Below are 21,288 nucleotides of genomic sequence, written 5' to 3'. Positions count from 1 at the left end.
GATGGGGTTCTAGTAATAATGTCTCCAGCCCTTTATAAACTATAGAGCTCCCATGTATTATTTTGGATCTAACGGTTCACGAGGGGACGGGATTAGCCTTTATAACACTAAGATACGGGTAAAACAAAATGAACAAACTGCAAAGTCATTTTAATGCAGATGTTTTAGTTAACATTATACCCAATGTTCTGAAATAGATTACTGATCTTCAAAAGACATCTGGAAATTTTAAAAATCACACCTGAAACTATTATAATATTGTCTGTCAACTATAATTGAAAATAAATTAAAAAAAAAAAACAACAAAAAACAAGTGAAGTGAACTTCCTCGCTCTCCGGCTCTTACGGCTGTGTTTGCCCGCTTGCTCTCATCCTGTGAAGGCTAAACCGGCTACACCGTCCTCCTTCCCTTCGCTTGTAGCCGCGTTGTTGCGACACCGCCACCATGTTGGAGGTGCGCCTGGTCCAGGGCTCCATCCTGAAGAAGGTGCTGGAGGCACTTCAGGACCTCATCAGCGAGGCCTGCTGGGACATCAGCTCCAGCCGGTGAACTTGCAGAGTATGGACACATCCCATGTCTCCTTAGTGAAGCTTACCCTGCGCTCCAAGGGCTTCGACACGTGTCGCTGCAACCGCAAACTGGCCATGGGCGTGAGCTTCACTAGCATGTCCCAAATATTCAAGTGTGCGGCATCGAAGACATCATTACACGAAGGGCTGAAGATGATGCGGACACCTTGGCACTAGTGTTTGAAGCTCCAAATCAAATAAGGTTTCAGACTATGAAATGAAGTTCATGGATTTAGATGTTGAACAACTTGGGATTCCAGAACAAGAGTGTAGCTGGGTAGCAAAGATGCCTTCTGGTGAATTTGCACGTATATGCCGAGATCTCAGTCATATTGGAGATGCTGTTGTAATTTCCTGTGCAAAGGAGGGAGTGAAATTTTCTGCAAGTGGGGAACTTGGAAATGGAAATATTAAGTTGTCACAAACAAGTAATGTCAATATAGAAGAAGCTGTTACCATAGAGACGAAAGAGCCATTTCAACTAACTTTTGCACTGAGATACCTGAACTTCTTTACAAAAGCCACTCCACTCTCTCCTACAGTAACACTCAGTATGTCTGCAGATGTACCCCTTGTTGTACAGTATAAAATTGCTGATATGGGACATTTAAAATACTATCTGGCTCCCACCATTAAGCATGAAGAAGGATCTTAGGTGGTCTTAAAATCCAAGAAAATAAAACTAAGCTCTTTGAGAACTGCTTCAGAGATTCCAGCATGTCCTAAAGTCTCCTGTCACCAAATTTGTACCTGTGAATACATAGGTAGATAATGTTTTCTGTAAATAACCTATTATTTTTTTCTCCATTATTTTTTTTTAAATAAATTTTATTGGGGAATATTGGGGAACAGTGTGTTTCTCCAGGGCCCATCAGCTACAAGTCGTTGTCCTTCAATCTAGTTGTGGAGGGTGCAGCTCAGCTCCAAGTCCAGTCGCCGTTTTCAATCTTTAGTTGCAGGGGGCACAGCCCACCATCCCATGTGGGAATTGAACGAGCAACCTTGTTGTTGAGAGCTCGTGCTCTAACCAACTGAGCCATCCGGAAACTCAGTGGCAGCTCATTGTCTTCACTCGAGGTGTGGAGGGTGCAGCTCATTGGTCCAGGTGGGAATCTAACCAGCAACCCTGTTGTTCAGAGCTCACGCTCTAACCAACTGAGCCATCTGGCCGCCCTGTCCATTTTTCACAGTTTGTTAAAAGGATAAAGTCCTAAGTCAAATCTGGTCTTGTTAACCTAGAACTACTTCTGACTTATGTAGAAATACTCCTTAGGATTTTCATATAACAAAGAGTTTTGACTATTAATGCAGTTTTAAGAATTGTTTTCAATTTAAATAAAAGTTATTTGAATTGAAAAAGATACAAGTGAAGTAGTTGAGCAAATTAAGCATTACATACATTCCCATGAGAAGCCAGTGCCATTAAGTCTGCTGCTGCCCACTTCTTGGCTGACTTTATGGTCGCGAAAAGGCAGCTGGGCAGAGAGCAGTCCTGCCTTCCCCTTTCCCTTCCCCTCTTCACCTACTTCCTGCACCCCCACAGCTCTGACTTAGGGTGTTGGAGTCCATTGTCCCATGAGGTCCCCCAGAGCTTCTGTAGGAGTTAGCACTAAACAGTAACAGCGCACAAAATAATAACATAAGCATTTGTGGGAAAACAGGTACAATAACCATAAAATCAGCAGGAATCTCTCCCCTTAGGTGACCTGTTGTTTGGGTATATGATAATCAATATTTGTAAGCCCTTTCCTTGGGGAGGGCCACACCCTCATTAGTCAGCTGAGTGAAATAGCTGAACCATGAAAAGAAAACAACTGCTCTTGAATCAAGTCCTTGACTTAGCATCTTTATCCACTTATTCTGTGGTTTCTTCAAGTTGTTCCCCAGCAGGGGCTCCAACAGCAGATACTGAGGTAGAGGACAGAGGGGATGAGGGGAGAGGGACAGGGGAAAACCTGGACATGCAGCAAGATGCAAGAGGTCTTCCATGAATAGCTGGGTTTAAAATAAACAAGATTTATAGTCATATAAAGCAGGAAAACATAGTGATTCAGTGGTTCATAAAAAAATAAGACCCAAGTAGTCTATACTGACTGAATGAACAGATGAATGACAGTATCTCCAAGAAGATGAAATTTACATGCTTGAAATGTGAAATAATAAAAATAATGAGATTAGATGCAAAAATAAAATGTTACTGATTGGATTTCTGAGAAGAGAGAGAAGGTTGTAAGGAAAATCTCCATGAGGGAAGTGACCCCTAAGCTGGTCACAAGGAAATGAATTAGTGTGAGAAAATAACTTCATGTCTGTGTTAGTTTTCTAGTGCCATGTAACAAATTACCCCAAACTCAGTGGCCTAGAACAGCATATCTTCTCTCGCCTTTCCATGGGGCTGGAGCCTGAGCATGGCTAATCTGAATTCTCTGCTCAGGGTTTTAAAGGCTGAGATCAAGGTGCTGACTAGGCTGCGTTTCTTTCTGGAGCTCGGGGACCTCCTCCAAGCGCACAAGACTTTTGGTAGAATTCAGTTCCTTGAAGTTGTAGGTCTGAGGTCCCTGTTTTCTTACTAGCTGCCAGCCAGGTGCCTCACATGTTCCTTGCTACATGGCCCTCTTGCAACATAGCAGCTTCCTTCTTCAAGGCCAGCAAAAGAATCTCCCACTTCTTCTACCCTCTTTTAAAGGACTCACTTGATTAGGTTAGGCCCACCTGGAGGGTCTCCCTTTTGATTAACTTAAAGTCAACTGATTAGGGACCTTAGTTACATCTGCAAAATCTCTTTACCTTTGCCATGTTCCAACATAATCATGGGAGTGATATCGTTCCATCTTTGCCATGTTCTACTAACTACAAGCAAATTACAGCTCTGATCCACACTCAGGGGGATTGTTATACAGGGTGTGGGTCATCTTAGACGCCTGCCTACCACCGTGTCTTCTGTTATGAATGATTCTTTTTTGTTGTTGTTTTAAAAGTGAAGTTTTTGAAAACGTGATGTAAAAAAATGGGCGCTGGGTGTCAGATGCTTGGCTAGGGAAAATAACTCTGACTTGGAGCTTTGACTTACTTTAACTTAGGAGACCAGCTATGTGTAGTTATTAAGGTAGTGGAAAGAAGTCAGTTATAATTAGAGAAACCCACCTCATCATTTTGATAAACTGCAACAGCTTCCTAGCCAGCCTCTTGGCAGCTAGTCTTGACTCTTTCCCATCTGCCTCTACTTGCAGTCAAGGTGATCTTTCCAAACTGTGCATCCAATCACATCACTACCCTGCTTAAAATACTTCTGCTGACTATGAGATGAAACCCAAGGAAAGGACTGCCATGCTGTTCAGCTTCATGTCTTAACACACCTTCATGTGCCCTCGCTGACAGTCAGCTGAGCCAGTGGCAGTTAAGAGGAGGGGATGGATTTGAGAGACACTGAGCAGGTAGAATTACCTGGATGTGATGAGGGAGGATGAACCTGCTTCCTGCACAGAAAGAGAGAGTACAGGTGCAGTGGCAGATGTGGGAGAGCAGGTGAGTTTAGTTTGAGGTCACCGTAGCACATCACACCCAGGGACTTGTGTGCTTGGCCCTCTACTGTGTACTGGGGAGTCTATAAGGGAAGTGCTGGGTATGACCTCTACATAGATGAGAATCTATGTAGCATGGAAATTATAGATTCATGAGAAGTGGGGCAACAGAGTGATTATCACCAGTAGTAGATTGCAGTGGTGGGAGAGTCAAGATGTTAGGTAATAGCTGAATGGAATTTTCCCCGCTCAGTAAAGTAACCAATGACAGATAAACTATTTCATTGTTTCTGTGGCTTAAATGTTTAAACAATGGGAGACATTATTAAGACCTAATTTGGGGCACCCAAAGAAAATATCAGGAAGAGGGATTCCAAATTTGTCCTGGTTATCTCAAATTAACTTTGTCTTTCCAAGTATCTTTTGTCACTTGGCCTCATACAGTCTGGTTACGAATCTTGAAGTTTTTTTGTGTTTGTTCCAGACTGTATGGAAGTATGAAAGTTTTTCTGCTACAGCTTTCTCTTTCTCCTGGAATCCAGTTTCTTCTGGAATATGGTTTCTTCTGGAGAGTGTTGGGCCGCAAATGTTTTTCAGCTGCCCTGGTCTGCCTTCCTAATATGGGAGAAGCTCTAGGTAGAATAAACAAATGGGATGCTGCTGTCCTTCTTGATGGGAGAGAGATTCTAATCTCTCTCCCTATGTAGCTAAGTCGTACCCACCGTATCAATGTCCAGTCAATTTCCTTAGCATGTGGTCCTCGTCATTCCTCCCATGATCACTTACACGTTGCCCTTGCTTTGTGTCGGCAGGCTAGTGCCAGGGTTGATAAGGCAGCGACTCATGGAGTTCATGTCGCTGCTTGCTGAGGCTGGTGTGATCCCCCCGCTGGTGCCAACACTGCTTTCCACAGAGTGTGCCCTGCTGGCTTGGCTTCTCACCGAGAGGCACCTATGCCAACCTCGGTCACCCTCACTGCCTGTGAAGTGCTTTCCCACTGGGCACACAAAGACTCATTGACAGTTGTCTACACCCCTTTATTAACTGCTCGAGATCCAGCCCCTCTTTCAAAGGCCCATAACTTCTGGTAGGGAGTTTATAAAGCCCTTCCAAAGGGCCAAAAGGTAGAACGGGCACTGGTACTGATGAGCTGTACCTGCCTTGGTGAAGCCCGCACACCTCTCAGCTCTTTTAGGCACTTGGTCATCTCGTAAACTGGGCACCAATGCAGCAGGATTTCCCTACCCCCTCTCTAGGAAGTAGAGTCCAAGCCCTTTCAGTAGAGATTAGTTGAGAGACTAACCGAGGTTGTGGGCACATTCTCTGAGGCTAGTTTTCTGAAAGTATGATGGGGGCAGGTGAAGAGCCTCCCACCAAAACTCGTGAAAGCATGTGTCTTAGGTCTTCCCCTAAGTGGCAAGTCATCTGTTCACGTCCTCCAAAAATGTTCATCTCGTGCTGGGACCTGGCTTCCTCTGAAAACGTCCCAAGTGTCTTGGAACTATGGCACATCTGGTCCTGACCTCAGTATTAGCCTAGGTGATGATGTGGTACTTCGTACCCCCAAATCCCAGCAGCTTCACACAATGGAGGTTTACTTGTCACCTACACAAAGTCTCCATCTTGTGGCTATGGCATCTGAAACACATACCTGCTGTATTCGTTTCATAGGGTCGCCCAAACAAGATACCACAAACTCGGTGGTTTAAAATAACAGGAATTTATTCTCTCATGGTTCTAGAGGCCGGAAGCCTGAAGTCATCAGGGCCACGTTCTCCTGAAGGCTCTGGGGCAAGAGCCTTCTTTACCTCTTTCTAGCCTGTGGTGGTTGCCAGCAGTCCTTGGCATTCCTGGGCTTGCAGATGCATCACTCCCATCTCTGCCTCCACCTTCACACGGTCATCTTCCCAGTGTCTCTGGACCCAAATTTCCCTCTTCTTCCAAGGACACACCAGTTGTTGGATTAATCTCTATGACTTCATCTTAACTTGATTACATCAGCAAAGACTATTTCCACATAAGGTCACACTCACAGGTACCAGGTGTTAATACTTAAATATATATTTTGGAAAGGGACACCCTTCAACCTGTAACACCCTCGAAAGTTGTAGGGAGGAAGGGAGAGATGGAGGAGACCCAGCCTGGCTCCTAACAGTCTCACCTCAGAAGTGATACATGCTAGTTTTGTTCACCGACTACTGACTGGAGCATGGCTTCAACATAACTGCAAGGGAGGCTGGGAAATTCAGGGGAGCACAGGGACTCAATGAGAACTACTTACCTTGCACTGCTCACATCCTTGTGCCGCTCATTTCTTCTGACCCCAGAATACTCTAGAGCACACACAGGGTAGTTTCTATTTAATGTGAAATATCTGTCAAGGAACATCATATGATCCGGCAAAGCACATTGAAAGCATAGACTTGGAAAACTGCTCAAAGAAAGAACAATATTTCTATTGTCTATAAAACTACCCAATTTTTGTTTGATTCTTTGGTTCGTCTTAATCCAGAGAATACGAACGGTGGGTACCAAATTGGATCCAGCCCATAGATATTTTGTGCGGCTCACAGAATGTTTAAGAAACGTGATCTGGATATCTATCTTTCCTTGAACAATGATAAGATCTAACATCTGGGCCCGTTTCCACAGAAAACCAGTAACCGAATAAAGGCTACTCCCTGGAGATGCTCCCACCTCTGCAGTTTGCTGTGGTTCCCGCCGTTCCCTATAGTGTTCTCAACACTGAGGCTGAGTAGCAGTTCTCTGTGTCTGTGTGCTTTCACAGTTGTTTTCTTATAGCAGAGATTTTTTTCCCCTTATATTTGGTTCTTTTTACTTATATACTTTACCTGATTGGCCGCTGCAGGCATTTGTGTGTGACCTCCATTTTAAGTAAAATCTGTGTTTTCTTGTATGTTATCATATTCTGGTGCTTTTAAGAGATTAAACACTACCCAAAAGTATCGCTTTGAAGTCCTGGCTCTGAAGTTGATTCTTGCTATAGCACCTGCAAAGGGAAAACTCACTCCTTATGTGTTTCCTTTACTCTCACACTACTACCGTACTCTGGACGCTTCTGACAGCAGAGGAGCGACTCTCAGACACCAGCTAAGTGTCCTGCAATTCAACGCAACTCCATTCAATTCTGACTCTATCCATCTGAAGATAGCATCAGGTCCCATAGGTTAAGGGTTCAGTCCCACAAGAGTACCCCCCAAACCCCCCTTCAGACGCCAATCACAAGTCCAGGTTGTCACCTGTGCTTCTGACCAATGGGCTATAAAATCAGAAAGGTTTCTACCATTTCCTCCTTAGGTTTGACTAATTTGCTAGAGTGGCTCGCAGAACTCAGGAAAACAGTCTACTTAGTAGATTGTCAGTTTTTTAATAAAAGGATATAATTCAGGAAAAGCCAGATGGAAGAGAGGCACAGGGCAAAGTATGGGAAGGGCACGAAGCCTCCATCCCTGTGATCATTTGGTGGTTTCCCTGGCAACCAGCCGCCATCCTTAGATTACTAGGGGCTTTCCAAAAAAATCACCTCATTAACATAAACTCAGTTGTAGTTGAAAGGGGCTTGTTAAGAATAATGAGACAGCATTTCACCTTCATGGTTCTGAAGCATTTCAGTGACTGAGGACAAAAGACCAAATATAACAAAAGATGTGCTTATGGCTCTTCTGTAGGAATTTACAAGTTGTAGGAGCTATGTGCCAGAAAAAGTAGACAAAGGCCAAATATATATTTCTTATTACAAATCACAATATCACACCATCTGTAATAGTCATGATTTCAGGTGAATAGGAGACAAAAGCTTGGAAATTCCTGTGATGGGGATAGGTAGGTAAACATTTACAACGAAAACTTGCAATGGGATAGTTGCACAAACTTGAATATAACTAGAATAATGCATGCTGACTCAAATAAATCCTTGCTGATACAGCTTTTTGTGCCTTTTCTCCCCTTTACAGACCATTGGAACGATCCAGTGAAGATGTGGATATAATCTTCACACGACTGAAAGAAGTTAAAGCTTTTGAGAAATTTCACCCAAATCTCCTTCATCAGATTTGTTTATGTGGTTATTATGAGAATCTGGAAAAAGGAATAACATGTAAGAAATGCAACTCCAGTGGTGTACTGCCATGTATGATTTGTGCTTATTTGTGGTTATCCTGTGGCATAGATAGCGTATGGGGTATTTATGTGCCAAATATTTGAGCTTCAACTGAAGGTATTAGGTTGACACGTCCCTATGCTTTGTTTCTTCAGTTCCATGTAGGCATTTCCTTAACTTCTTTGTCCACAGCACGTAAAATGGTCCCTCCAGGGCAGCCTACTTTCCAGGTGGAGCTGGAAGGATGTACTGGATCATATATTCAGCTGTATCCTTAGAAATTCAAATAATTATTTTCTCTAACCCAAGAAATATGTTAGCCAGTAGGATAGTAAAGATAAAGGTCTCTTAACTAATGCTAATAGTAATGTTTTGGATTAACCTCAGTGGTATCGTCTATTCTGGGTAGGAATAAGGGGCAGGGAGAATAAAATGAAAGGGTCATAGCTGCATTTAAAACAAGTATTTGCTCATTAAAAAATGATGCTTTTCTACCAGTTGGGATGCTTTGTGCTGAAGTAACAGAAAAACTCCTTCCAACTGGCTTGCATAATCAATTATTCATACTAGAGGAAAAATCAGTTACTCATATACCAGAAGTCTTGAGGTAGGATGGCTTCAGGGTTGGTTAATTAAGTGCTCAGTGACATTATTTAGGTCCCAGGTCCATCTGCCTTTTCTGTTTTTCTTTTCTTGATATGCATTCTCAGGTGTTGGCTTTTTTCCTCAGACTTGTACCAAATAATCCTTAGACAGCTATAGCAGTTGGAGACATTACATGCCATTACAAACACATCCTGCCAAGTACTATTTCTTCTTGTGTCTGTTTTTCAGAAGTCCCGCAGCAGACTTCCTATCTTGTTTTATTGGCCAGAATTGTATCACATGTCCATGTGTAAACCAATCACTGGCAAAGAAAATGGGATCACTGTGATTGAATTAAACCAATCGTGATTACCACAGTGAGGCCAGGAAAGCAACTCATATACTCAGAGCACTTGGCCCTTGAAGGAGCATGGAAATTTGTATATAATCCTTGTATATATAATGTTCAGTTAGATAAGAAGGAGGAAGGGCACGATTCTGGATGGGGAACCAACAGAGTCTGTCACACATTATAGAAAATTCAGAAGGCAAACAAAATCAAAATGACCTGCAATCCCCAAACCCAGAGATTACTGTTCACACTGTGTGTGTATCCTTCAAGATGTTTTCTGACGTGTACACACTCACAGTCACACATCTATTTAAAAAATTATCCATACACTACTGTTTTCAAGCGAATGCTTTCATTATTGCTATCGCAAACTTCATTCTCTTGGGAATGAGACTCCAGTTTCTGTTTCTTAAAGCCATTTTCAGAATGAATCTATCATATGTAATATGAAATTGACTGGCAAATGGTAACGTCCTTCGGGGCCAGAAAGTTCGCAAAAGGCAAAGCTCTGACTCTAACCTAAGTCACTTCCAAAGGCTGGGAACAGCAGTGACTGGAGAGGCCAACTACAAACTCATCAATCCCCCATCCTAAGCTTATCATTGCACTTGGCAGGGCGCCATTGTCATTCTTCGCTTTTCCACAGCACGTCTTAGTCGGGGAGTTTAGAGCAGCTTGTAGTCATTAATTGTGGCTCCCAGAGGCTTGCTCTGATGCAGTGAGCAGTAGCCTGGCCAGAATTCAGCTGTCCCACTGCGTTGTCATGTAATTTCTCATTGAATCCCTACAACTCTGACTCTAACTGAAAAGAATGTTAAAATGTCAGATCCTTCCATCTAGTTATTTAGCGAGGATATTGAAAAGGATTGTTGGGTTTGCATGAGATTTTTGAACCAGTGTTTCAGAATGACTTTCCCAAATACTGCTCTTAACGTGATATGGGAACTGAGGTCCTATCTAACTGTATTTCTCTCTGAGATTACAAAAGTAAAGCAAAATGATGTTCAGAAACTTCTGATGAGAGCCATTTCCAACGAGCAGTTAACTCCTAAAACCTAAAAGCAGAGAATTTATAAACCAAACAAGAAAATGGACATGATAGTACAAGAGTTCAAACTTTTAAAGCAGATCTTGTTTTTCTTAATCCTTCATTGGTTAGCTTAAAAGGAGATGTTCTATCGTAGAAAACACATGGCTTTCAATGTAGATAGACATAGGAAACTGGGGTAGTGGTCTGGTTTTATTGAGTCAAACCTTGTTAATATGTACCCCATCTAGAGTAATAATATTCCAGGAATCACAACACAATGAAGTGTACGAGTATTTAAGAAAAATTACATAGAACATCACTCAGTTTTTCTCAAATTTAAATGTTCCTATAGTATTTCAGGTTATCGTCCTTTATTACTGCTCTGTAAATTTGAAACAGTTCTGTTTCATAGAGTTCCAGTTCGTACAATGTTGAATAAATAGGATGTAGCTTTGTTGATAGATGAGGAAAAGAAAAATGGTTTTTGTGGGAACAGGTAAAGGCAGAGTGGTAAGCTCAGCTCGGTCCAAGTCATGCTTACAATACCAGTGAGAAACTTACCTGAGCATATGGTAAAACCAACTTATATTTGGTTTGTTTACATTCCTGTTTCTTTTTCAGTATTTCGTCAAGGTGATATTGGAACAAACTGGTATGCTGTCCTGGCAGGGTCTTTGGATGTTAAAGTATCTGAGACCAGCAGTCACCAGGTAAGATACCTTATTCTTTTTTTAAGCAGGATTTATTATTTTCCTTTTTAAAAAGACACCTTATGTCTTTTATGCCATAAAAATTACATTTTTTCAAACCCACTTCCTCTTTCCCATAGTAAGGAGTTCAAGCGTTTGATGAATTCCTTTATGAAGTTACTCAAGAAATATAGGTATTGAATGTTTCCTGTGATTTGAGTATGGTGCCAGCTGTTGGAACATGAAATGCAAGAGCACATTGCCTGCCTTCCAGGAGCTTGCTGTCTATTGGGAAATGCAAACAATTCATTTGCTCTGTAATTAATGGCTGTTCATAAGGTGAAACATGAGCAAAGGGGGATGGAGAAGGAAGTCTCCCAAGGTTTCCCCTGAAATCCATCCTCCACCTGGTTTCCTGACTTTTCTGTGTCCTAGAAGTGATCCCCTATAGCCTGAAGAAAAGTCAAAGAAACAGTTACAGGGACAAATAACTTACAGCCAAGTACCATGTGTAAGACAGTGTTTCTGAGCCTTTTTCATAGGGAACACCCTTCAAATGTGAGAAACATCCAGGATGTACAAGATTTGAGATTTAAGTTTTGTAGGAGCTTATGTGAATAAAGGAGTTGTGGGCAGTTACTGTCTAAAAACGTAGAAGTGTCCCAAAAGATTGTTGGTAAGGTGGACATTTGGAGTTTGGACTATAATGGTGTGTGTTATACCCATTGTTATAGATAGTTAGAGTCTCAGGCCAGTGAGAAGCCCTACTTAACCCATAGTATACTTTTTGTATGTATCAACACATCGAAAGTTCCCTTAGAAACTGCCTGAAACCTCCTAGCCTTGACGATACTGTCCCCTCTCTCACAGAGCCAGATTTCTCTTGGATTTCAGAGAGAGCCAAGGTGGGAGGTGGGTTTTGATTCTTGTAAGCTGCCTCAGTTTCCCAATGGGACTGAGAACAGCTAACATTTCTCGGATATCTGCCATGTGCTAGGTAGTGTTCTAGGCACTTAACAGGTGTTTCCTTACTCCTTTCCTCCTCACAATAACCCTAGGAGGTAGGTCATATTACTGTTTTCATCTTATAGATGAGGAAACGAAGGCTCCAAGTAGTTAAATAATCTGCCACAAGTAATGTATCTCAAATTAGGGGAGCTAAGATTAACACCCAAGCAGTGAGGCACCTAATCATATGCTCTTAGCCACTGCTCTATACTGTTTGACTCAAATGAAACATGAGGAAGCACGCAACGTCCCTCTCTCTCTGCCACCTGTCATCCTTTCATATTGCCTCCATCCCTCGTCTCTGCACACCTTCTACCTGTAGACTGCTGTCCTGGTGGGTACTCTTGGGACCCTTTTGCTCAGGGCTGCTCCTCTTGCTTACCTTAATTGGGTCTCACCGGCATGGGTGTGCAGAGGGGACAGGGCCTAGAGGAGAATGATTCTCCTCATTCTCCAGGTGGTCCTGAATGAATAATGATGGAGGAAGGGGAGAAGCTGAAAAGAGAAAGACGCGGAAAGACAAGAAGGGAAGGAAGATGAGAATTAAGGAAGAGAAAGGTGAGAAGGAAAGGAAAACACAGGGAAGAAAGCTGAGGAAAGAATAGTAATAAAAAAAGGCAGAGCAGACGTACCTAAGGAATGATACATCACAGCAGCAGTGATGTGCGGACACGTCAGATGTTTAAAGCTGGTGTGAGATTTGGATGGTATTAAAATAGTGTTTGACTTCGGGCTCTTGGCATATTGCCCTGGACCAATTATTTCTCCCCATGGGGTCCTAGCACAGAATAGCTGAGTAACATTTTGTTACCAGCCATGGGTTTTTAAAAATTTTAAGAAACTTTTAACTGTACATTTTAGCTGTGGTTTTGACCTCAAACCTAACGCAGAGAAGTTTTGTAAGCTGGGCTTGGTCTTCTCTTAAGTTGTTAGGAATTATTAGCTTTATAGCAAAGATGGCTTCCTGCCTCCTCTGTGTACTTCACCCCACCATGTGTAACCATGAGTATAATCTCTAGGATATAAGGATGAGAAAGCACATTGCCCTCTGTATCCTCCAACTCTTCAGGTGGTAGCCTGAGGTGGACAGAGGGTCCAGCCGTCCAGCGTGCTGTGACGGACAGGCCATGGTTCCAGCCATATGGGACAAAGACGGTGAGGACAACGAGCAAGATGGCTGAGCCACCTTCCATGGCCAATTGCTTGAAAGGGAATCAATAGCAAAAAAGCCATTTCTACTGCACTGGCTTTTTAATGGGCTCTAGGTCTCTGCTCACTGGTGATGTGGGCAAATCGGGGTTAGCCAGTCAGAGTAGTGCCTTGTATAAGTCAGGGTTCACCAGAGAAACAGAACCAATAGGAAAAGATAGGTGGATAGATAGAGATTTACTTGAAGGAATTGGTTTATGTGACTGTGGGGGCTGGCAGATTCAAAATTGATAGGGCAAGCTGGCAGGCAGATGTGAAAGTTGATGCCTCAGTCTTGAGTCCCAAAACTGGAAAGTCAGGCAGAATTTCTGTGTTGCAATCTGGAAGCAGAATTACTTCTTCTTTGGGAAACCTCCAGGGAAATCTGTTTGCTCTTCAGGCCTTCAACTGATTGGATGAGGCCCACCCACGTTATGCAGCGTTATCTGCGTTACGTAAAGCCTGCTGATTATAAATGGTCATCACATCCAAAAAAAATACTTTTATAGCAAAATATAGACTAATGTTTGACTAAGGAACTGGTCACCACAGTCTAGCCAAGTTGACATATAAAATTAACCACCATCTGCTCCAGTGGGGAGCAAAATGGGGTTAGGTGATGGGCCATGGGAGGAGAAGGAAGGAAAGACTTGGAATTCCTACCTCAAGAGACCAGCAACAGCATTGCTAAGTGCCTTCACTGAGTCACACTGTGCTAAGGGTTCCATGTACATTAACTGACTTCATTTTTAGGCATTCATGTCCTATTTTACAATTGAGCTTGAAAACAACGCACAGTGACATTAGGTACAACTTTCCCTAGGGCCACACAAACGTACGTGGCAAAACTAACATTTGGATTCAGGTCTGACATACTGCAAAATTCATGTTCTTCCTGCTGCTCACATAGGAGAAAAGGTTCGTAGAAGGCAGTAAAAGAAAAAGAAGAAAAGTTAAAAGAGACTAAGAGAGAATTAGGGAAAGAGGAAAGAGGTAACAATACAGACAGAGTTAAATCTTTAAAAGTGGGTAGTGCAGAGTTTCTTGTTAGCCTAGCCCTCCAGTTTTGTTCCTCAAGTCTTTCCCTGCCCTGTGTGCCTGTTTTCTCATCTGAGAGTCAGAGAAGATGGTGGTGATAAATTTCCAAACTTAGCAGTTGCAGGCCCTCAGTGGAGTGGTAGCTGAGCCAGAATGGTGAGATACGTAAAAGGAGAGGTAGCGCCCCCTAGAGGCAGCTAATGTGCAAAGCACTTTACTGACTCATTTCACTGGTACTCACTACACTGCGCTCCCCCATTTAGTGCTGTTATTAGTCTCATTTTACAGGTGAGATGCCATATAACTTGCCCAAGGTCACACAGCCATTAGGTATCAGAGACGGTTCTTTGTGATCCTACGGCTCAAGTTCTTGACCACTGTGCTTGTACAGTGGCCATCCAGGAGGAATAATGAGTACGGGGAGAAGCAGTGTTTCCCTTGTAGCTCCTGCAACCACCCTGCTGCATTTCTCTTTCCAGCTCAGAGTGCCACACCGCTTCACCTCTAAACTCACCACACAGGTGCTTGCTCCACTTGAGGCATGCAGGTGGGGAAGGCCCGCTTCTCACACGCTACTGGGCTGCCCCTGAAATGTGCCCTCTTTCTGCCACCACCCCTTTAGATCTGGAGGTACACAGTTACATGAGCATGACCCCGTCCTTTCAAAAGGCTTCTAAGTTAGAGCGTGGGATAGATAAGTGTGGGTGATCAGGGAGGGAGATTGAGGTATAGTATATACAAGGTGGAGGTGAAATAGTTAGACTAGGTGTTGATGGGGTGTGTGGGGGGTTGAGAGAAAGGGAGGATTCTGACTTAAATGAAGAGGTGGGTGGGTGGTGATGCCACTAATTGAAACGCCTGATGAAGAAAACCCTTCACAGGTTCTGGTATACTATTTTTATATCATGCATTTATTAGGTATTATTGATTTGATGGAATTTTTTTCTGAAAAAAAAATCACCCTATTTCTTTTGTATGGTGATAGGAAAATATAACTATATATGACTTTCAAGAATACATAGGGCATAGATATTTTATTTGGTGCATAAACCCATATGCCCTTCCTGCCTGTTTCAATACAATGCTACTTTTTCTCCCTTCCCTTCATTCCCTTATAGTTTTTTTTGGTCACTAGGCTAAGAAAACACAGCTTCTTGCCCTCTGTATGATTGGATTGGCTTTTGAATTCTTTAGACTCCAGGTTGAGGGTCATGCTTATTTCTCATTGATGAGATCCTACGAGCATAGCGGGAGTAACCCTCTCATGCTTTACAAAGCATTTCACTTGGCAGTCTTTCATTTGACTCACCCTATTAGGTGGACCTAACTGTGTTGTATCTTGCTCGAGTCACAGGCCAGTGAGTGGTCTGCTCAAGATGGCATAGTGGTGACCTGTAGAGCTAGAAATCACCATGATTTCCTTACCCAATCCAGTGCCCTGCCATCCTTAGCGGTAGCCAGCATATGCAGCCATTTCCCTGAGGTGCCTGTAAGGGGTCTAGAAAGGGCGCTCCTGTAAAGGGTCTACAAAGGGCGCTTGCTCCCAACTGGTGTGTGGACCCTCCTTTGCCCCCTTGGATCACTGACGCTGTTGACTCCACATTTGGGAGAAGTATTAAATATAAACGCTCCAGTGAGAGGTAATGTAAACTGCAGGCCCTTTCCTGGGAAGGGAGGATAGAGAAAAAAAGCCGTTGGGCTGTGGGGAGAGAGATGGCTCACCTCCAGTTTTGCTTGGGGTCAGCCCACCCACTCAGTTTAGAAACACAAGTCTGCCAGCTGGGGAGGCATGACCTGGCAGGCTGACTGCCTCACCCTGTGGGTCTGTCTCTGGCTCAGGACACATGAGACAGTCGTACAAAATCCTGCTGAGTGCTATTTAGAACCTGCTTCTCTCCCTTTCATAGGCCAACACTCTGTTCCGCTTCCCTGCCTTCCCTTCGGCCTACTTCCCCAAATCCAGGCTTTCAGCGTGGACTAGAGTGGGGAAATCAAAGCCTCTGGATGAGGCGGTGGATAACGGGCCCTGCCTCTCAGAGAACCTGCCCAAGAAGCTGGTGCTGGGTTGCTTTCATTTATTTTGTTACAGCCTTGAACCATGTTTGTGCTAAGAATTCTGGGAAGTTATAAATAGGCTATTCTGTTCCTATGATGTTGATGAAATTTTAAAGACCGCTATCCTTACAAACATCTTCCTGGAAATTACATTGATTCCACTACTCCATAAAACAAAACCGACTTCAGAAACGTTCTTATCCCATGTCCCTGCGTAATTAATTGACAGATGCACCTCTTCCAGCTTCCCAGACATTTCTCCTGCCTCTGTGTCTTACTCCATGAGACTTAGAAAGCCCAGCAAGTGGACCTGCTCACAGACGGCTTCACCATGGCAGTGTCCGCAGCCTGACTCACATGCTCACGTAGATTGGCACTTGGCAGCACAGGTCCTATCCAGGATTAATCCTTCCAGATCCCAACGATGCCGGTCCCCACAGTCAGTCTCATACCTAAGCCTAACCAGGACACGTACACCTTCCAATGCCCGCAGCTGAAGTCTCGTGTTCAAGGACCTGTCTGTGTTGGGTGCCTGTTTAACTTAATGGGCTAAAAGTCAGAAATTTTACATTTCCACTGGAATGAATAATACCATGGGTGTACTCTCTTCTCATTAATATTTGAATGGATTTAGGGTGAGAAGTGAAGCTTGGAACAAATAGTAAACAATAAACTTAAAAAAATAAATAGACTTATAATCCTCACTGTATTAGTAATACCCAACTCTGTGCGTTTATGTGTGTGTGTTTCAGAGAGAAAAAGAGAGAAAGGGTCCTGCTTTTCTCTGCAGATTTTATAGCTGAGGGGCATTTTTTGGCATGGTAAATATTTAAGTCATAGAAATATATAAGATTTTAAATTAATCTTTGCACCAAAAAAATACAGTATTTCTCTAGTCATAGCAAAGGAGAATTTCTGATTGCTGCTTAGTGAATAGAGAGGTTCATGCTGCGAAATAGAGAATGGGTTGGTGTGTTAATTCATTAAAACTTCTACCGTGTTTCCCTGAAAATAAGACCTAGCCGGACAATTAGCTCTAATGTGTCTCTTGGAGCAAAAATTAATATAAGAACCGGTACTATATTACATTATATTAAAGTAAAATAAGACTGGGTCTTATATTAAGTTTTGCTCCAAGAGACGCATTAGAGCTGATTGTCTGGCTAGGTCCTATTTTTGGGGAAACCACTCTCCTTATAAATATCTTCAACAGATGCTTATTTAAAGTGTTAGTAAATACCTAATGCAATGCATACTGGTTAAAATCAGACCTCTTTTGAAATCCTCTCTGCCACTTAATTACTATGTGACATTAGGCAAGTTAGGTTACCTATTAGTTGGAGATAATAGTTCCTACCTTAAATGAGTTTATGTATGTAAAGCATTTAGTACAAAGCTTGGCACAGAGCAGGGTTTCTGAAGCTTTTTTCTCACCATTTCCGGAAAGAAAAGTTGGTTGCCTAGAGTGGAATGCTGTTGGTTGCAGTGCCAGCAATGCTATCATTTTATCACAAGAGGGCAGTGCTAGCATAGAAAAAGCAGGAAATGTACTTCGTGTTGGAAGTAGCAAGAAGTTTAACAATATTGTTCAGCCATTTCATGGGATCAAAGAATCCAGGCAGCGGTTGGCCTTGGTCATCATTTTATCCATCCTCTTATCTGTCTCTGTGAAATTCTCTGGTAATTTTTAGCCCAATTTTGGAAAAGGACCTCTTATTGGTACTCCCCCAAAATAAAATGTGCTTTTATTTACCCTCTCTTTGTCTCTATTTCAAAGATATTTTTAAGCATTAAATGTTGTTTATAAAACGTAAAGGATGAGCGTGTTTCTCCAGTATGTGGATTTCTCGTCCTCTGTCTTTGGCTGTCTGATTCTTTCATTCACTTTCATTTCACCCCATTATTTTCAGACAGAGAACATCGCCATCATCACAACACATTTTCTGAACACATTTACTGAGCCCATAAAACGTGAAAGGTGCCAATTCCACAGCGATTGTTTGTAATCTCTTAATACTTATCCGTGCTCAGGTCATGTCGTTTGTTAGGAACTGATCTGGAGTTTATTTAGCATCTTGCATGAGGTATCACATACTGTATTTGGTTTCGTTGTGTAATTCTTTGGATGGATGGAAGACTGAACCACAGTATAGAACAAACTGTCTCTCCCCTGAAATGGGGCTGGCCTCCCAGATTCAGTGATCAGAATGCTAACTCTAGCCCATTCTGGTGGAACCTGCCTGCAGCCAGCTTGCCTGATCTCGTTAAGCTGCATCTAGCACTCTGATTCCAGAGAAGTGCTCTAAAAGTAAAAAGTCTTGTCTCTGTGTTTTTTAGGAAAAAACACATTTGACTTAGGACTATTTTGCTTTTGTGCTTAACAATAAATCCTTTAGACAGCACATGCAGCTGAGTGTCTTGACAAATTCAGAGATTAGGCTCCATGAAATTTTTAGGTTTTTTTGGTTTGTTTTTTAATCGGGAAATATTGGGAACAATGTGTTTCTCCAGGGTCGCTCAGCTCCAAGTCCAGTCGCCGTTTTCAATCTTAGTTTCAGGGGGCGCAGTCCACCATCCCCTGCAAGAATCGAACTGGCAACCCTGTTGTTAAGAGCTCACGCTCTAACCAACTGAGCCATCCAGCCACCTTAAATTTTTAGTTTTTAAAAGGACTTGGAGCATTCAATTAATTCCAGTACTAAATTCACGCTCATGGAACAAAGGCACTATCAAACTTAATGGCCAGTATTGCCTACAGTAAATATTTGCTTCGTAAGAATTTATGTTTTAGGGTCTATACACTTGAAGGACCAATTTGTTCCTTGATGTTAACCTCACGTGTATCCAAAACAATAAACATGCCGTGAGACAATTAACTATTCTTGATACATGTATATGCAAGTGAGGTAGGTATTCATAATTGCCTGGCAAAGAAACCATCAACTAAGTGAAAAGACAACCTATGGAATGGGAAAAAAATATTTACAAACCGTATATCTGATAAGGGGTTAATATCCAAAATATAGAAAGAACGCATACAACTCAGTAATAAAAAAACCAAATAACCCAATTAAAAAATGGGCAAATGACCTGAATAGACATTTCTCCAAAGAAGATCTATGAAAGGTCAGAAGGTACATGAAAAGATGCTCAACATCACTAGTCATTCGGGGAATGCAAATTAAAACCACAACGAAATACCACCTCACACTTGATAGAATGCCCATCATCAAAAAAGATGAGATGACAAATGCTGGCATGCATGTGAAGAAAAGGGAACCCTTGCGCACTGTTGGTGGGATTGTAAATTGGTGCCACCACCATGGAAAACAGTACGAAGGATCCTCAAAAAATTAAAAATAGAACTGCCATGTGAATTCACTTCTGGGAATATATCCAAAGGCAATGAAAACTAAATCAAAATGTTATCTGCACCCCCATGTTCATAGCAGTATTATTTACAATAGTCAAGACATAGAAACAACCTAAGTGTCCATCAATGGATGAATGGATAAAGAAGATGTGATATATATACCGTGGAATACTACTCAGCCGTAACAAACAAGGAACTCCTACCATTTGGACCAACATGGATGGACATTGAAGGCATTATACTAAGTGAAATAAGTCAGACAGAGAAACACAAATACTGTGTTTTCACTTATATGTGGAATCTTTAAAAATGCATAATGAAAAGATCTGATACCCCTTGAAGTTACAGGACAGTTTTTTAAAAATCCTGATGCACTTACCAGAGAGAATTCTTATGTCTACTTTATTGAGTGTTAGTTATTTTAAATTTCATCAGACTATAACTTGTGCAAGTTGGATTTCAGTGGATGCTTATAGACATTATTTGCAAGGTACGTGTTTATTATCTTGGGTATCAGAGACACATAACCATTGGCTTTCTTAACACCATTCCCATTTCTGTACTACAGCTATGATTATAATGAAACAAACAAATAAAATGCCTCATATAAGAATGCCTACTTTAAGAAAACCCAGTATATCATAATACAAAGCAGGTAAATGAAGGGGTGATTAGTAGCAGAAAGAAAGGATTCTTTGATTTACAGCAGGATGTTTCAGAAGGGTTCCTTTGAATACAAGCTCCCCCAGACAGCTGAAGTGTTTCGCAGATCATTCAAACCACTTGACATCCAGACTGGGGGACAGAGAAGCTTGGAATTTGGAGTTGGGAAGCCATCATTAATTGGAGACTAACACGAAATGAATATAGAAATTCTCTGTTATTTAAATAATGAAAAATATAATTTGATTTTTAGAAACATAGATAACCTATGTATGTAGGTGAATATAACTGAGTCAGAATAATATTTTCCATCATTTATTGAGTACCTACTGTGTGTCAGGAACCATACAGAACTCTGTGTATGTATTATTTTATTTATACCAAACCTTGCTAATAATCTTAGAAGAGAGACTGTGACCATTTCACCAGTGAGGATACTAAGGCTCCCCAGAGTGTTCTGCCAAAGCCACAGGGTTAGTAATTGGCAGAGAAGGGTTTTGAATCCAGGTCTGAAGGCCTATGCGTCTCACTATGCTGCCTCGGGGGCATTTTGCTCACTAAGTATGAAGTATGCTAACTCTGGGTGCCTGCAGCCTGATGCTCCCTGCGTTCCATCAGGGCAGTTTTGTTGACATCTTTGTTCACTCATCCAATACTAACTTTTATGAACGGAGATCACCAGACCCTGCCTATCCCACCTAAACACATACCGTGGCAAAATTTGTCCATGACTTCAAGTTGGTGCCTCGCTGGGCAGAGGAAAACCTGGAAAATGGGGGCCGTCCAGAGGCATTTTCAGGCGGTGCTGGGAAGGACATGGAGAGGAAGCTGAAAGGGAGCCACACAGCCCCTGCGTTTGTAGGGCGAAGGGCAGAGGCCGGTCTAGCAAGTGGTAACGTGATGGGGCGTGGCTTCGTAATGGGCAAGGAGTCAGAAAGCAGCCCCAGTGATGGAGTGGGCACACAGGGGGGCTGACCAAGAGGTCTGGCAGCAGCAGGATGCCAGAGAGGACCTGGGGCCCAGGGAGGGCTGTCAGAGCAAGACCATTGGCTACGTTGAGAAGAACTGGGATACCACGCAGCTCATCAAAGCAGAA

General features: G+C 42.4%; 1 protein-coding gene and 1 pseudogene across 4 annotated transcripts in view; both read left to right on the top strand.

Moving 5' to 3' along the window:
- RAPGEF4 (Rap guanine nucleotide exchange factor 4) overlaps nucleotides 1-21,288 on the top strand; it is a 278,945-nt gene that overhangs the window by 42,197 nt on the left and 215,460 nt on the right. For 2 of the 4 annotated variants that reach the window (XM_033112741.1, XM_033112740.1), the window contains exons 2-3: nucleotides 8,066-8,208; nucleotides 10,800-10,888. In XM_033112741.1, coding sequence (XP_032968632.1) covers nucleotides 8,066-8,208; nucleotides 10,800-10,888 — 232 coding nt within the window. Of the gene's footprint in view, nucleotides 1-8,063; nucleotides 8,209-10,799; nucleotides 10,889-21,288 lie in introns of those variants that run through there. The other 2 variants (XM_033112745.1, XM_033112742.1) reach the window with 1 other exon arrangement.
- LOC117026185 (proliferating cell nuclear antigen-like) lies at nucleotides 446-1,225 on the top strand (annotated as a pseudogene).

This window comes from Rhinolophus ferrumequinum, chromosome 8 (assembly GCF_004115265.2).
Source record: "Rhinolophus ferrumequinum isolate MPI-CBG mRhiFer1 chromosome 8, mRhiFer1_v1.p, whole genome shotgun sequence".
Classification (NCBI taxonomy): domain Eukaryota; kingdom Metazoa; phylum Chordata; class Mammalia; order Chiroptera; family Rhinolophidae; genus Rhinolophus; species Rhinolophus ferrumequinum.
The sequence above is the reverse complement of the archived record's forward strand: the minus strand, read 5'-3'. Positions and strand labels throughout refer to the sequence as shown.